General features: G+C 40.2%; 1 protein-coding gene across 5 annotated transcripts in view; it reads left to right on the top strand.

Annotated features, from left to right (window-relative positions):
- The window catches only part of DARS2 (aspartyl-tRNA synthetase 2, mitochondrial), a 33509-nt gene that overhangs the window by 4670 nt on the left and 10679 nt on the right, over window positions 1-18160 (top strand). For 4 of the 5 annotated variants that reach the window (XM_054538207.2, XM_054538222.2, NM_001374189.1 and 1 more), the window contains 9 exon segments: window positions 1168-1269; window positions 2046-2141; window positions 3812-3935; window positions 4908-4954; window positions 7368-7474; window positions 8620-8689; window positions 9825-10004; window positions 11317-11424; window positions 15613-15675. In XM_054538207.2, the coding sequence (XP_054394182.1) occupies window positions 1168-1269; window positions 2046-2141; window positions 3812-3935; window positions 4908-4954; window positions 7368-7474; window positions 8620-8689; window positions 9825-10004; window positions 11317-11424; window positions 15613-15675 (897 nt within the window). 5 annotated transcript variants of the gene reach the window in all.

The following is an 18160-nucleotide window of genomic DNA, read 5'->3' as shown; positions in this document are numbered from 1 at the left end:
TTGTACCCTTTGAATCTGAAGCCATGTGAAGGTATTAACTGCTCAAAAAAGTATTTAATTTAATTACCATTGAAATTAGATAAAGTATGACAGAGTGATATTCTGAAAAAAAAATTTTTTTAATTAAAAAATTCGAGGCCAGGCATGGTGGCTCACGCCTGTAATCCCAGCACTTTTGGGAGGCTGAGGCAGGTGGATCTCGAGGTCAGGAGTTTAAGACCAGCCTGACCAACATGGTGAAACCCCGTCTCTACTAAAAATACAAAAATTTAGCCGGGTGTGGTGGTGGGCACCTGTAACCCCAACTACTCAGGAGGCTGAGGCAGAAGAATCATTTGAACCTGGAGGCAGAGGTTGCAGTGGGCCGAGATCGCACCACTGTACTCCAGCCTGGGCAACAGAGCAAGACTCCATCTCAAAAAAATAATAATAATACAAAAAATTAGCTGGGTGTGGTGGCATGTGCCTGTAGTCCCAGCTACTTGGGAGGCTGAGTTGGGAGAATCACCTGAGCCCAGGAGGTTCAGACTGAAGTGAGCCAAAATCGCACCACTGCACTCCAGCCTGGGCAACCAGAGTGATACCCTGTGTCAAAAAAAGAAAAAATTAAAGAATTAGATAAAATAAAGAACTCCCATCATACTTACTGGGCAAAGTTGGTTTCTATTGCAATTTTTACTAATGCTTGTATGCCTAAGAAAAATATTATTTATTCAGCTCTTAAGTTTTGAAATAAATAAAGAGCAATGAATTATCTTTTAGGGATCAACATCCAGAGATGAGTATAACTAACCCTGGAGAACTCCTTTGACTCTGTCCCATTATTGCTATTGGATTTAACTGCCCCTAAGACTAACCCTGGAGACAATTTCTTTTCAAGTATGTGGGACTTGTTTGCACTAATAATAGTCATTCTTACCCTTATTTTCCTTTAAGGAAAGTTTTTTTAAAGCTCTTGACTAATAGTTTTACTTGCTGTATTATATAGAGTCAAAATGGGAATGCAATTTTTACTAAATTTGGTAATAAAGTCATTAAGGAGCAGCCCCAGCCTTTATGGTAATTAAGCTGTGACTATTAACATTTTTTAAACCATCTACTTATAATTACTGAAGATTCCTGTAAGTTCATTTGTTTCTCAGAACTCTTTTCTCCCTTGTTCTGTAGTCGGCAGCCTCTGTGAAGAAGATTTTATGTGACGCCCCTGTGGAATCTGTGGTGCAAGTGTCTGGTACAGTCATTTCCCGTCCTGCAGGACAAGAGAATCCAGTAAGTAGTTTCGAAGATATCTGTGTAATTTTTGCTTGTATGCATTTGCAGCGTCTGTGTACACATTCTGGCAACACATGACTGGACATTAGGCACTAAAGTTGAATAAATTCTACAAATGAACTGACAGATTTCAAAATCTTGACTACAAACAAACACATCTATGTAAATATGCATGCTAAGTCTTGCTCTGTCACCAGGCTGGAGTACGGTGGTGCGCTCTTGGCTCACCGCAACCTCTGCCTCCTGGGTTCAAGTGATTCTCCTGCCTCAGCCTCCTGAGTAGCTGGGACTACAGGTGTGTGCCACCACGCCCAGCTAATTTTTATATTTTTAGTAGAGAGAGGCTTTCACCATGTTGGCCAGGAGGGTCACCATCTCTTGACCTCATGATCCACCCATCTGAGCCTCCCAAAGTGCCGGGATTACAGGCGTGAGCCACCGTGCCTGGCCCTTTTTTTTCAAGACGGGTCTTGCAGTATTACCCAGGCTGGTCTTGAACTCCTGGGCTTAAGTGATCCTCCTGTCTCAGCCTCCCAAGTATCAAACTGCAAGGATATGCCATGACATTTGTTGATATCTGAACACATCAGCCACAGATATGCATAAGAATGTCAAAATCATGCACAGACATGTGTGTTTTATACTATACACTATACACTATAAGGACTTTGCACACTTTACATATGTAAATAAATGCATAGGTTCTACAAATGTGTATTTTGTGTATATCCTGATGAGTAATTTTTAAAACACTTCCTTTCTCACTCTCCAAGAAAATGCCAACAGGTGAGATTGAAATCAAAGTTAAAACAGCTGAGCTTCTGAATGCCTGCAAGAAGCTGCCCTTTGAAATTAAGGACTTCGTGAAGGTACCATCCTCTGTTATTAATAAAATAGAGTATCTAGAAAATGTTGATGACTAGTCAAGTATTTTCAGAGCTTTTTAAAGAGAAGTTTAACTTCTACAAAATTAAACATTTTATTGTAGACACATCATGAAGTGTTCTCTTAGTTCTACAACTTCTTGGCACACTGTTCTGAAATAGTGACAGTTCAATAAACTGTTGCAGTCCCTAAATACCTAGACTGTTTTTTCAGACAGATTAAAATGTGATTCTCTCTTTAAAACTTGAGGTGTTATGTTATTCAAGTTTTTTGTTGCTATTGTTTAACATTTGAAAGGAAATTTATGTCTAGCTTAGAAATGGCCAAATGAGACAGGGGATCCTATATCTATTAAGTGATAAAATGTGTGCTTAGAGCAACTCTTGACCTTCCAAGCATATAAATATAAATAGGATTACCATAATTTAGAATGTTCTTTGCCAAAGTTTAAGGGGTTGGTGGAGCTATACACTCATGTGATTTTGAGCTTTGTCACAGTTTATAGACTTATATATTCCTAATTTTTAAACTGATCTATTAATGGATTTTTAAATTCATTTCATGGCCAATTAGTCTTACATTTAAGTTCTCAATACTTAATTATCTAATTAGAAAGAGCAATGTAATTATAGAGTTGACCTTATTTTGAAAAAGAAAATATATAGTTTTCCCCAGATAAGCATTCAAAAAGAGAAGTTATAGACATTTCCTAAGTTTTCAGCACAAAGAGGGATGCAGAGATTTGTAGCCTTGAAAATAAGCAAACTAGGCTGGGCGTGGTGGCTCACACCTGTAATCCCGGCACTTTGGGAGGCCAAGGCAGGCAGATCACAAGGTCAGGAGTTTGAGACCAGCCTGGCCAATGTGGTGAAACCCCTTCTCTACTAAAAATACAAAAATTAGCCGGGCGTGGTGGCAGGCACCTGTAGTCCCAGCCACTCGGAAGGCTGAGGCAGGAGAATCGCTTGAACCCGGGAGGCAGAGGTTGCAGTGAGCCAAGATCGTGCCACTGCACTCCAGCCTGGGTGACACAGCAAGACTCCATCTCAAAAAAAAAAAAAAAAAAAAAAAAATAAGCAAACTGTTTCTACTAGTACAGCCATGGAGATTCCATCCACTGTCCCCTTGCATTCTTTACACTTGTAGTCAGCGTCCCATTCAGATGAATCTTCTACTCTGGTGTATCTTTTTTTTAGGAGATGGGGTCTTGCTGTGTTGCCCAGGCTGGCCTCAAACTCCTGTGCTCAAGTGATCCTCCCACCTCAGCATCCCAAGTAGCTGGGATTATAGGCACATGCCACCATGCCCAGATACAGCATAATGGTGCTGTGTATTTTTCTAAGAGATCTTTGAAATCTTTAAACTTTTTTCAAGATTCAACTGTGGGCTTAAATTAATGGATAAATGTTTAGTAAAGTAGGCAAATTTCAGTCAGTGAAGAGTGATATTAATAATAATGAATAGTAAAAAAATATAAAATGTGCACTGATGACAAACTTTGAAGTTGTAGGAATTAACAGCATACAGTGGGCTACTTGATGATAGAAACTAAAGACAGAGCTAAAATTTTTGAAAATTCAAACTCTATTTCTAAAGATAATACCTTTCTAATATTGAAAAATATTTAAATATAAAAATCTTTCAATTTCTTTAGAAAACAGAGGCTCTTCGGTTGCAGTATCGCTACTTAGACTTGCGTAGCTTCCAAATGCAGTATAACCTGCGACTGAGGTCCCAGATGGTCATGAAAATGCGGGAATATCTCTGTAATCTGCATGGTAAGAGAAATGCCTGGATGCTCTTTGGAGCTTTGTAGCATCTCTTCTATTTTATTCAGCAGTTTTATTGTATCCTTTCCTTAGCATGAGGTCAAGATGTTGCCAGAAGTCTGGAATTCACTCAATGTGTAATGTAGTTTTTGAAGAAAAGTTAACATTATTTTAAAGATGATAAAGATGATAGTGGCTATTACATTGATTAATGTATTATAGTATTTCCCATCATCATCAAAGGCAGGACAGCCCTTTGGCTTTTTCTATAAGATTTCTTTTCTTTTTTTTTTGAGACGGAGTTTTGCCCTGGCTAGAATGCAGTGGCATTACCACAACTCACTGCAGCCTCAACCGTTTAGGCTCAAGCAATCCTCCCGCCACACCTTCCCAAGTAGCTAGGACCACAGACATGCACTACCACACCCAGCCAATTTTTTAAAATTTTTTGTAGAGACAGGGTCTCATTATGTTGCCCAGGCTGGTCTCAAACTTCTGGGTTTAAGCAATCCTCCCACCTAACCATCCCAAAGTGCTGGGATTACAGGCATGAACCACGATACCCAGCCCGTTTTCTTAATTCTTTATAAGTGTGCATACATCACTTATTGGGAGCTCAAAAATGTCATGTGAATTAAACTAGACATCTCATTCAGTCCTGGACTTCTTCTGCAATATTTGTGTTATTTCTACACTAACAGAACATTTAAAAAATCAGAATAGTTCAGTAGACAAGAATCCATTAAATATTTAGAATTATTTTATGTGAACAGTATGCTTTATGAACAGAATAGTATTTATGAAAATCTTCGTCTTCCTTCTTAGATTTGTAGAAACCAGCACCAGTAGGCTTGGTAGCTTATTTCAGCTAAAATTCTTAATTAAAGGGAAGCCTCAGATTTGTTGTACTATATTGTGGACATCATATATGACAAATTTCACATTCCTATCTACTAAGTGATACTGTTTCTCTCTTTTTAGGGTTTGTGGATATAGAAACCCCCACATTGTTTAAGAGGACCCCAGGGGTATGTATATTCCTTCAATCTGTCTATTAATAATGTCCTATTAGTTATAAAGCTAGACTACTTTACTTTTATATTCACTTGGTCCACTTTTATTTTATTTACTGCCTCAGGATGGTCATATTAACTAGGTTTTTCTGAAGAATTGAGAAAATTATTTGGGTATTTTGAGTCAGAATCATTTTATTCCACATAAATTTTCTTTCCTTTGAGTTTTTTTGTTTGTTTTTTTTTTTTTTTTGGTTTGTTTTGGGTTTTTTTTTTTTTTTTGAAGCAGTCTCACTCCATCACCCAGGCTGGAGTGCAGTGGCATGATCTCAGCTCACTGCAACCTCTGCCTACTGGATCCAAGCAATTCTTATGGCTCAGCCTCCTGAGTAGCTGGGATTACAGGCATGCACCACCATGCCTGGCTAACTTTTGTATTTACTTTAGTAGAGACAGAGTTTCACTGTGTTGGTCAGGCTGGTCTTGAGCACCTGACCTGAAATGATCCACCCACCTTGGCCTCCCAAAGTGCTGGGATTACAGGTGTGAGCCACCTTGCCCAGTCTCATTTGAGTTTTATAGATGTAATCACTAATAAATTGGTATTTTTTGTTTTTGTTTTTGTTTTTTTAGACAGTCTCATTCTGTCACCTGAATCCACCTACTGGATTCAAGCGATTCTCCTGCCTCAGCCTCCCAAGTAGCTGGGACTACAGGTGCACGCCACCACACCTGGCTAATTTTTGTATTTTTTTAGTAGAGACGGGGTTTCGCCATGTTGGCCCAGCTGGTCTCGAAATCCTGACCTCAGGTGATCCACCCGCCTCGGCCTCCCAAAGTGCTGGGATTACAGGCGTGAGCCACCGCGCCCAGCCAATGAATTGGTTCTTTAAGAACAAATCTCTTGGCCGGGCGCGGTGGCTCACACATGTAGTCTTAGTACTTTGGGAGGCTGAAGCAAGGAGGATGACTTGATCCCAGAAGTTCAAGACCAGCTTGGGCAACAAGACCGTATCTCTTGTCTTAAAGACCCTAAAGAAAAAAAAAATGGAAAAGAAAAAAAAATTATTTTAAAGAACAAATCTCTTATATATTAAAAATTGACATTTTTCGGCCAGGTGCAGTGGCTCACACCTATAATCTCAGCACTCTGGGAGGCCAAGGTGGGCAGATCACCTAAGGTCAGGAGTTAGAGACCAGCCTGACCAACCATGGCCAACATGGTGAAACCCCGTCTCTACTAAAAGTACAAAAATTAGGCCAGGCACGGTGGTTCACGCCTGTAATCCCAGTACTTTGGGAAGCCGAAGCAGATGGATTACCTGAGGTCAGGAGTTTAAGACCCACCTGACCGATATGGTGAAACCCCGTCTCTACTAAAAATACAAAAATATTAGCTGGGCGTGGTGGCAGGCACCTGTAGTCCCAGCTACTCAGGAGGCTGAGACAGGAGAATTGCTTGAACCCAGGAGGCGGAGGTTGTAATGAGCCAAGATCACGCCATTGCACTCCAGCCTGGGCGACAGAGCAAGACTCCGTCTCAAAAAAAAAAAAAAATTAGCCAGGTGCAGTGGCGGGAACCCGTAATCCCAGCTACTTGAGAGGCTGAGGCAGGAGAATCGCTTGAATCCAGAAGGCAGAGTTTGCAGTGAGCCCAGATTGTACCATTGCACTCCAACCTGGGTGACAACCAAGACTCTGTCTCAAAAAGAAATTTTTTTTCATAAATAAAAATGGACATTTCTGGCCAGGCGCAGTGGCTCACACCTGTAATTCCAGCACTTTGGGAGGCCAAGGCGGGCAGATCATGAGGTCCGGAGTTCAAGACCAGCCCGGCCAACATGGCAAAACCCCGTCTGTACTAAAAATACAAAAATTAGCAGGGCATGGTGGTGGCAGGCGCCTGTAATCCCAGCTACTCGGGAGGCTGAGGCAGGAGAATCACTTCAACCTGGGAGGAGGAGGTTGCAGTGAGCCGAGATTGTGCCATCACACTCCAGCCTGGGTGACAAGAGCAAGATTCTGTCTCAAAAAAAAAAAAAATGACATTTCTAAACATTAATATTTACTCGATTTATATAGTCTATGAAATTATAAAACTACAGTTTAATTTGGAAATGCAATTAAGAATTACTTGGATAGGAAATTATACACAAAATTCATTCATCTAGTAACAAAATTGGAAATTCAATTCCGCAAGCATAAACTTAACACCTACTGTATACAATGGTGTTTAAAGTCTACTATGTGCAAGTCTTTTTAGGGACTCAAAGATAAGCAGGAAATTGTCTCTGTCATTGTAGGAACTTTGTTCTTTAGTCATTCATTGATAAACTGAAGTAACAACTTCTACTAGTCAATTATACTTTTTGGGTTTGTTTTTGTTTTTTAATAATCTGTCTTCTGTCTCTTTCTCTCTCTTTGAAAGGGTGCCAAAGAGTTTTTAGTACCATCCAGGGAACCTGGAAAGTTTTATTCTCTCCCTCAGAGTCCTCAACAGTTTAAGCAACTTCTGATGGTTGGCGGTTTAGACAGGTGAGCTTTTTTTATGCTAGCAGTTGTCAGAAAAGGAAAAGAGAAAAACAAAGGGAAAAAAGGAAACACAAAATCCTCTCTGTTCTCAAGAGAAGGATAGAAAATTTATGAGAGTTTGGAGAATACTTATAAAATGCCCTCATAATTTATAGTCATCCTTTATTAAAGGTTTATTGGGTGGCCACTATGTACAAAGCTCTATGGTAGTAGATGTGAGAGGGGATTTAAAAAAAAAAAAAAAAAGAATAGGTTGTACTCTCAAGGTGTTAAGGCTAGTAAGCCAGAATAGGATAATGAATAAAACCAACTGTGATATAAACCAAATGTAAACGTATTGAGATTTGCAAGTTAGGCATTAAGAGCTTTAAAATTATACTGTTTGAGGAAATATAGAAAACTTTGTGAGCTAGATCTTTGAGGACAGAGCTACATTTCAGCAGGTGAAGATGAGAGTTGGAATGGCATAGCACAGAAAGTCTCAAGTGTATCCATGGCACAGTAAGTATTTCACTTTGGCCAAAGCAAAAGAGTATTTATGAAGAAGCATGGACTAAAAAAAATGTTTTAATAAAAAGAGCTGGCATGGACTGATTTGCATGCTAGTCTAAATAAATGAATATCCAGAGGTGCCAGTGTTTATTTTGAAAACAATATATAGAATAGTTAACTTCTCATAGGTCAGCTGTACATCTAATCCAATTAAAGAATCATAAAAAATAAAAGTATTTCTTACTTTTTTTTTTTTTTGAGACAGAGTCTTGCTCTGTCACCCAAGCTGGAGTGCAATGGCGCAATCTCGGCTCACTGCAACCTCCGCCTCCCTGGTTGAAGTGATTCTCCTGCCTTTGCCTCCCGAGTACCTGGGATTACAGGTGCACGCCACCCGCGCCCAGCTAATTTTTGTGTTTTTAGTAGAGACAGGGTTTCACCATGTTGGCCAGGCTGGTCTTGAACGCCTGACCTCATGATCTGCCTGCCTTGGCCTCCCAAAGTGATGGGATTACAGGCATGAGCCACCATGCCCGGCCCTTCTTACGTTTTTTAAGTATCATTGTTTTATAGCTTGAATTGCTTTAAATTTTGGGGGAAAAGTGTGTATGTCTTCCTAGAATCATAACTCAATTAATGCTATTTCTCAATTGTAGGTATTTTCAGGTTGCCCGATGTTATCGAGATGAAGGTTCAAGACCAGACAGACAGCCTGAGTTTACTCAGGTATAAAGTTATATTCACTTGTTTCTTAAAATTCAGGCTTACTATTTTGAAAATAGTATTTTCAAGACCAGTGCAGTATTAATACTTTACTTCTCATTACATTTTATCCATCAGATATTTAATTAAACTCACCTGCAATTGAGAAACTATTCTTTTTTTTTTTCATTTCATGTGTCCTTTTTTAAATTTTTTTCTTTTCTTGGATAGCACAGGGGCCACACTGTCATTCAAATTTTAGTATATGTGCTGCCAAAACGAGCATGTGTCCTTTTCATAAAGAATGTGGTCAGCAACTAAGGAATGCCAGAAATTCCTAAAGTGTTCTAATGTTCATGATAAAGTCCTTAAAACAAATCTCTTATATATTAAGAATGAATAATTTTATATATCGATATTTTAATCTAATATGTGGACTTACCAAAGCTATTACGATTTGCTTTCTGTATGATAGCATTTTATTTTATTTTATTTTATTTTATTTTATTTTATTTTATTTTATTTTATTTTATTTTTTGAGACAGAGTCTCGCTCTGTCTCCCAGGCTGGAGTGCAGTGGCGCGGTCTCGGCTCACTGCAGCCTGTGCCTCTCAGGTTCAAGCAATTCAACTGCCTCAGCCTCCCAAGTAGCTGGGACTACAGATGCGTGCCACCATGCCCAGCTGATTTTTTGTGTTTTTATTAGAGACGGGGTTTGACCATGTTGGCCAGGATGGTCTGGATCTCCTGACCTCATGATCCACCCGCCTCGGCCTCTCAAAGTGCTGGGTTTACAGGCGTGAGCCACCGCGCCTAGCCAATAGCATTTTAATCATGTGTTGAAGTGAAAAAATTATGAGCTTTGGAGTTGGACAGACCTGGGATCAGATGTAGCTTCACTGCTTACTAATTGCACATACGCAAATAAGTAACTTAGTTCTCTGAGCCTTCAGCCATGAAATAGTTGCGGGAACTAAGCAAGTTAATGTATGTAAGGCCATTAACACAGTGTCTGACATAAAAGAGATGTACAGTAATATTTATACCCTCTGCATGTATTATTTATGTGCAAAATTCTATAGTAACTTGAAAGCAGAAACATATATAAACGTGTATGTATTGTGGCTAAATTAGTTTTCATATGTTACTTTGGTTTCAGATTGACATAGAGATGTCTTTTGTAGACCAGACTGGGATCCAGAGTTTAATTGAGGGTTTGCTCCAGTATTCCTGGCCCAATGACAAAGATCCTGTGGTTGTTCCTTTTCCTACTATGACTTTTGCTGAGGCGCTGGCCACCTATGGAACTGATAAACCCGACACTCGCTTTGGAATGAAGGTACTTATCTTCACTTTTCTAGGACTCTGTCCCCAAATAATCCTGCAGTCTTTTTAAACCACTTTGAAATTGACAAGTGTTACACAGTGTTAGATGATATTTTTGTTGTTACCTTGTTACCTTCGTTGTTACAGAGCTAGAGCAAGAGAGAATAATAGCATGTTAGCAATACGGTGCTTTCTATCTATCATGTTCCAAGATCCATTTCTAAGAGCAAGATTCTTGCTATAAAGTTTTTATTACTTGCAAGTTATTGATTATATGGATAAGAATGGTAACTTGAAAGAAAAAATAACTATTCTTTCCTTTTCAGTTTTTTTTTAATCCAAGGAGTTACTAAGTTTCCTTGGTCTATAAAAAGCTCAAACATATGACAATGTTTTTTCAAATTATTAATATCTGTAAGTATTTAAGGCAGGGGTAAAATTTATATAGAACAGTTTCATTACCAGGCCTCTATTTGTTTGCTTAAAGAGCAATATCCCTTGATCCCTGTAATGCTGGTGACATTTCTATATCTCAGTTCTCAGTGCACATTCTTTAGAAATTGGTCCTGCCTGGTCTGTGAATAGTCAGTGCTCAATTCTTAGAATGAAAAAAATACAGTACACAAAAAGTCATAACTACCAGCTTATAGCTGCCAACTCAACTACTTCTTGTTTCTTCGTTTGTAATATGGAACAGTGGTTCTTTTTTTGTATTTTTTTGAGACGTAGTCTCGCCCTGTTGCCCAGGCTGGAGTGCAGTGGTAAGATCTTGGCTCACTGCAACTTCGGCCTCCTGGGTTCAAGCAATTCTTCTGCCTCAGCCTCCCAAGTAGCTGGGACTACAGGTGCATACCACCACACCGGCTAATTTTTGTATTTTTAGTAGAGATGGAATTTTGCCATGTTGGCCAGGCTGACCTCCTGACCTCAGGTGGTCTGCCCACCTCAGCCTCCCAAAGTTCTGAGATTATAGGCGTGAGCCTCTGTGCCGAGCCTGGAATCTTAATCTGGTTCTTAAGTCAGACTGCTTGGGTTAAATTCTGGCTCTGCTACTTACTAGCTATGCCATCTTGGGCAAGTTTCTTATTTCTGTGTCTTGGTTTCATCTATGAAATAGGGATAATAAAGAGTGCTAACCTCATATGAAATGAATGAGTATATGTAAAACACTGGTCATATTGCTTAACCCATGGTAAACACTCTTTGTATTCTATAAATGTTAAATTATCAAGATCTATTCTCTTCTTTAAAATCTTGTTTGTAAAATGTTTTCAGATAAAAATTACTTCATATTTAGTTATCTCTTTTTGTTACCCATTTTCTAGATTATAGATATCAGTGATGTGTTTAGAAACACAGAGATTGGATTTCTTCAAGATGCACTTAGTAAGCCCCATGGAACTGTGAAAGCCATATGTATCCCTGAAGGAGCAGTAAGTGAAGTACAGTTCTATGTTTCTCTAGAATGTATGCTTTGGAAGTAACTTTGTTCAATACTGTCATATTTAAACTTCAGAAAGAACAATTCTTTTTAAATAAAAATAGGGATTTTTGCTGGGTGTGGTGGCTCACACCTGTAATCCTAGCACTTTGGGAGGCCGAGGCGTGTGGATCACTTGAGGTCAGGAGTTCAAGACCAGCCTGGCCAACATGGTAAAACCCCATCTCTACTAAAAAATACAAAAAATTAGGCGTGGTGGCATGTGCCTGTAATCCCAGCTACTTGGGAGGCTGGGGCAGGAGAATCGCTTGAACCTGGGAGGCGGAGGTTGCAGTGAGCTGAGATCATACCATTGCACTCCAGCCTGGGCAATAAGAGCAAAACTGTGTTTGAAAAAAAAAAAAATAGGTATTTTTATACAGAGTCTAAAAGTATTTCTAAAACCATAAGTAGAGAACAATAAAATCTTATGAATGTGAGTTTACATTCCAGATCCAGGGTGTTTTTCTTTTTTCTTTTTTTTTTCCCCCTTTTAAACAATGCTATCAGCCAGGCATAGTAGCTCATGCCTATAATGCCAACACTGTGGGAGGTCAAGGCAGGAGAATTGCTTAAGCTCAGGAGTTCGAGACCAGCCTGGGGAACACAGACCTCATCTCTACAAAAATTACCTGGCATGGTGGCTCACACCTGTAGTCCCAGCTGTTTGGGAAGTTGAGGTGGGGGGATCACTTGAGGCAAAGTGTTCAAGGCTGCAGTAAGCCATGATTGTGCCACTGCATTCTAACCTGGATAACAGAGCAAGACCCTGTCTCAAAAATAAATAAATAAATAAACGATGCTATGAAGTACTCCTGTACTTCATTGTGGATAATATGTGAGCATAAAATAATACGTAGTATTCTGTCTGCAGCCTCAGTTGTCTGTCTATCTCTTAGCCCTGTATCAGCGCCAGCATGGCCATTGCATGTTGATTCTTTATCTTCTGAGAGTTCTCATCTCAGTTGCATTAATAACAGGGAAATAAAAGGAGATGGAACTAAAAAAGCAAAAAGGAAGGGGAGAGAGAGAATGGTTGGGCTGAGCAAGCACTGACTCTAAAGCAATGGTACATGTCTCTTTTCTGTAGGTAGTACATCTGCTTTAAAAATAATTTCATAAGAAGCATTCCAGTTATATTTTAAATAAGATTATGATTTTGAAAGTCTATACTCATTTGGATATGTAAGCAGTATATCCAGAATGGAATAAGAACTCAGGAACTCAGTCTCATTACTTTCTTTTTTTTTTTTTTTTTTTTTTTTGAGAGTGAGTCTTGCTCTGTCGCTGAGGCTGGAGTGCAGCGGCGCGATCTTGGCTTACTGCAACCTCCACCTCCCGGGTTCGAGCGATTTTCCTGCCTTAGCCTCCTGAGTAGCTGGGACTACAGGTGTATGCCACCATGCCCGGCTAAGTTTTTTTTGTATTTTTAGTAGAGATGGAGTTTCACCGTGTTAGCCAGGATGGTCTCGAACTCCTGACCTCAGGTGATCCACCCGCCTTGGCCTCCCAAAGTGCTGGGATTACAGACGTGAGCCACCATGCCTGGCCTCTCATTACTTTTTATTTACTTCATATATTCAGTAAAAAGTAATTTATTGTCATGCGGGGCACGGTGGCTCACGCCTGTAATCCCAGCACTTTGGGAGGCCAAGGGGGGCGGATTACTTGAGGTCAGGAGTTTGAGACCAGCCTGGCCAACATAGCGAAACCCTGTCTCTACTAAAAATTTAAAAATTAGCTGGGCATTGTGGTGGGTGCCTGTAATCTCAGCTACCTGGGAGGCTGAGGCAGGAGAATCACTTGAGCCCAGTAGGCAGAGGTTGCAGTGAGCACGAGATCATACCACTGCACTCCAGCCTAAGCAACAGAGCAACACTCCATCTTAAAAAAAAAAAGTAATTTATTGTCCATACTCTAGTCCAGACATAAGAAATATGTTCAGGTAAGCTCAGTATGATATTTTGCCTATCATTATTTACACCATTTCAAGTTTGTTCTTTCTCAAGTAGATATAAGAACTGCAGGAGTGTGGATCATGTTTTCATCTTTTTATACCTTCCATACCTAGTTAAATGCCACATTAATATAGTTAATGATGCGTGGCATATGGTAGAAATAAGATGGTTAAAGTATGATTTCATGAATCGCATGGTTTATTGCCATACAAAGAAAATTTTTTCTTTGGTTCACAATGCTTAAAAGAGAGAGAGAATAAGGGCCAAGCGCGGTGGCTCACTCCTGTAATCCTAGCGCTTTGGGAGGCCGAGGCGGGCGGATCACAAGGTCAGAAGTTCGAGACCAGCCTGGCCAATATGGTGAAACCATGTCTGTACTAAAAATATAAAAAATTAGCCAGGTGTGGTTGTGCGCACCTGTAGTCCCAGCTACTCGGGAGGCTGAGGCAGGAGAATCGCTTGAACCCTGGAGGCGGAGGTTGCAGTGATCCAAGATTGCACCATTGCACTCCAGCCTGGGCAACAGAGTGAGACTCCATCTCAAAAAAAAAGAGAATAACATGAACAGTCCTCACAGGGAAAACACTCAGTAGCTGAGGTGCATTAATCACATAGCGAGTGAGTTCCAAAATTATTAAAGTCCACTTGCTCTATTAGGATGGAAGTAGTCCTCTGGGGAAAGTAAAGTCTAATTAAAGTTTGAGGTGTACTCTTATATGAGCTGTTCTTGGGAGAAGCTGGTTTGACCACCACAGTACAGACTGCATCTAAGGTCCCTCAATGCTAGAGGGCAGTGCCAATGTGGGTGGGCGAGGCTTCAGAGATTAGTTCCAAGACTAACAGGGTATCACCCATCTCTTGGCTGTAGGAGAAGCAGTTGACAGAGTATAGCCAGTCACAGCATGTGCTATCAAAGTGTCTGTGGAACTCTTAAGTTTATATGTATTTTTGAAGTCCAATAGTTGAGGTCAGTAATTCACATATGGGGGTTATGATAAGGTTTGAGGTAACATTCCTGGGGGTAAGAGGGAGTTCACTCGAAGTTCTCACATAGGGGATCTGATAAAACATCATGCTCTCGAAAGGAGGGGGAATACACCCCAAAACATCAAACTGTGTAAGTGTTTGGATCATTTCAAAGTTATGTAACATGATAACCATAATGTCTCACTTGAAAGACATTGAGATAATTTCAAAAAAGAAAGAATTTTAAGAAACCTCAAAAAATCAAATTCTGAATCCTTTTATTGATCTGAAAGTTTTCTTTCACAATTCAGTTGTAGACATTCATGTTTTACATTTATCCTGCATATTAGATATAGAGGGTCTCCTGTGGAATACATTCACAGCTATTTCCAATAAGAGCTGCACGCCCAGCGTGGTGGCTCACACCTGTAATCCCAGCACTTTGGGAGGCCGAGGCGGGCGGATCACATGAGGTCAGGAGTTCAAGACCAGCCTGGCCAATATGGTGAAACCCCATCTCTACCAAAAATACAAAAATTAGCCAAGTGTGGTGGTGGGCACCTGTAATCCCAGCTACTTGGGAGGCTGAAGCAGGAGAATCACTTGAACCTGGGAGGTAGAGGTTTCAGTGAGCCGAGATCACGCCACCTGGGTGACAGAGCTAGACTCCATCGCAAAAAAAAAAAAAAAAAAAAAAAGCTGCATAACTGGAAAAACTAAGCACTGTAACAAGCTTTAAAAATGTGTCATTTGGTAGCAGAAATTGGATTTTTTTTTTTTTTTTTTTTTTTTTTTTGAGACAGAATCTCACTTTGTTACCCAGGCTGGAGTACAGTGGCACAATCTTGGCTCACTGCAGCCTCTGCCTCCTGGTTTCATGTGATTCTCCTGCCTCAACCTCCCAAGTAGCTGGGATTACAGGCACCTGCCACCACACCCGACTAATTTTTGTATTTTTAGTAGAGACGGGGTTTCACCATGTTGGTCAGGCTGGTTTCGAACTCCCAACTTTCAAGCAATCCACCCGCCTCAGCCTCCCAAAGTGCTGGGATTACAGGCATGAGCCACCGCACCTAGCCCAGACATTGAATTTTTCTTAAATCTTACTATTGTAATAGAAAGACACAAAATATATTTGTTTGTCATTTGATCGCATAACCATGTTTATGAAGCTAAGTGTCATACTGACAAGTTTACTTTGATTTTTCTTTCATCAGAAATACTTAAAAAGGAAAGACATTGAATCCATTAGAAAATTTGCAGCTGACCATTTTAATCAGGTAAGGAGTTAATTAGAGCAGTTTTTTTCCTTATACAGATTCAATATTTTTAACTATTATTAACTAAACTATCATTATCATTAGTTTTGAGCATCTTGTTATTTCAGATCATTCTTCTGCTTTTATTTACTTTTTATTTTATTTATATATTTATTTTGAAGATGTAGTCTTATTCTGTCGCCCAGGCTAGAGTGCAGTGGTGCCATAATAGCTCACTGCTGCCTTGATTTCTTAGGCTCAAGCAATGCTCCTGCCTCTTTCTCTCAAGTAGCTAGGACTACAGGCTCAGGCCACCATGCTGCCCAGTTGCACCCCTAGTCCCAGCTACTTAGGAGGCTGAGGTGGGAGAATCACCTGAGCCTGGGGGTCGAGGCTACAGTGAGCTGAGATAGCGCCACTGCACTCCAGCCTAGGCATCAGAGCAAGATTCCATCTCGAAAAAAAATTGGGCCGGGCACAGTGGCTCACACCTGTAATCCCAGCACTTTAGGAGGCCAAGGCAGGCGGATCACTTGAGGTCAGGAGTTTGAGACCAAACTGGCCAATATGGAGAAAACCCATCTCTACTAAAAATAAAAAAAATTGGCCGGGCGCCTTGGCTCACGCCTGTAATCCCAGCACTTTGGGAGGGCGAGACAGGCGGATCACGAAGTCAGGAGATTGAGACCATCCTGGCTAACACGGTGAAACCCCGTCTCTACTAAAAATACAAAAAAATTAGCTGGGCGTGGTGGCGCGGGCCTGTAGTCCCAGCTACTCCGGAGGCTGAGGCAGGAGAATGGCGTGAACCCAGGAGGCGGAGCTTGCAGTGAACCGAGATTGTGCCACTGCACTCCAGCCTGGGCAACAGAGCAAGACTCCGTCTCAAAAAAAAAAATGCAAAAAATTATCCGGGTGTGACGGTGCTCACTTGTAGTCCCAGCTACTTTGAGAGGCTGATGCAGGAGAATCGCTTGAACACAGGAGGTGGAGGTTGCAGTGAGCTGAGATCACGCCACTGCACTACAGCCTGGGCCACAGAGCAAGACTCAGTCTCTAAATAAATAAATATTAGCTGGGCATAGTGGCACGTGTCTGTAGTCCCAGCTGCTTGGGAGACTGAGGCAGGAGAATCACAAGCCCAGGAGTTCAAGGCTGCAGTGAGCTATGATCATGCCACTGCATTCTAGTCTGGGTGACAGAGTGAGAACCTGTCTCTAAAAAAAATAAAGGATCCAGCCAGGCACGGAAGCGCATACCTGTAATCCCAGCACTTTGGGAGCCCAAGGTGGGAGTATCACTGGAGCCCAGAAGTTTGAGACCAACCTGGGCAACATAGTGAGACCTTGTCTCTACAAAAAACAGAAAAAAAATTAGTTGGGCATGGTGGCACACACCTGTCATCCCAACTACTTGAGAGGCTGAGGTGGGAGGATCACTTGAGCCCAGGAGATTGAGGCTGCAGTGAGCTGTGTTCATGCCACTGCATTCCAGCCTGGGTGACACAGTGAGACCCTGTCTCAAAAAAAAGGAAAGAATCTTAGGTATGATAACAGGAATAAAATGAAACCATATGGGAGTAATTAAATTATGATATAATCAAAGAAATTAATATTAAAGTTCCTTTTTAAAATCTTGTTTTCTAAGACTTAATAGAGGAAAAATGCTCTTATAATGATATGTAAGAAAAGGAGGCTATAGGATTATATTTATACTGATTATAACCATGTAAAAACACTATATTTGTATATTGAAAATGGACTACCTACCTCTACTACCACTATTTCCCAAGCCTCATACCTCAAGCACAACGAACAATAAGTAGATTTTTATATAAGAAAAAAAGATCAGGTTAGTGGTTCCCAAAATGGGTTGAGACAAAATCAGAAAAGTCAGGGCAATATAACAAGCTTTTCATAAAGCTAAACAAATTTAAAGAACTATCCTTTTTTTCTGTGTTGGCGGTGGGGGTGGCGGGGGGATGAAATATGCCTTTTCTTTATAAAATTAAAAATTAGCAACTCTTTATCTTCCAATTTTGTTTATTTTTATTTTATTAGTATATAAAATCTGCATCTAAGAACCATACGACCAGGAAATAAGCCTGAAGGTTAACTTTGGCAGCCTTCAGTTGATGGGACTATTATTACATTTTCTTCTTTCATTCTTCTCTTTCTTCTCCTGTTTTCTTTTTCTTTCCTAATTTCCTGAATTTTTATATAAGAAATGGGTACTACTACTACTATTTTTTATGAATGTTTTAACTTGATTTGGCTTCTAATTGCTTTTAGAAGATCTTATGTGTTTTTAGCAACATATGGCATACACATGGTTCAAAAAATAAAGAACCATTAATGATGAAATGCAATAATCATTTGCTCTAGCCTGCCCCATCCATCCTAGTATTCTGCCAGAGTATCTCTGTTTTTGGAAATATCTCTACATACTTTTTTTTTCTTTTTACTTACTTCATTTAAACCTTGTTAACTTCCTGTGATGAGAGATG

This window comes from Pongo abelii, chromosome 1 (assembly GCF_028885655.2).
Source record: "Pongo abelii isolate AG06213 chromosome 1, NHGRI_mPonAbe1-v2.0_pri, whole genome shotgun sequence".
NCBI lineage: Eukaryota > Metazoa > Chordata > Mammalia > Primates > Hominidae > Pongo > Pongo abelii.
The sequence above is the reverse complement of the archived record's forward strand: the minus strand, read 5'-3'. Positions and strand labels throughout refer to the sequence as shown.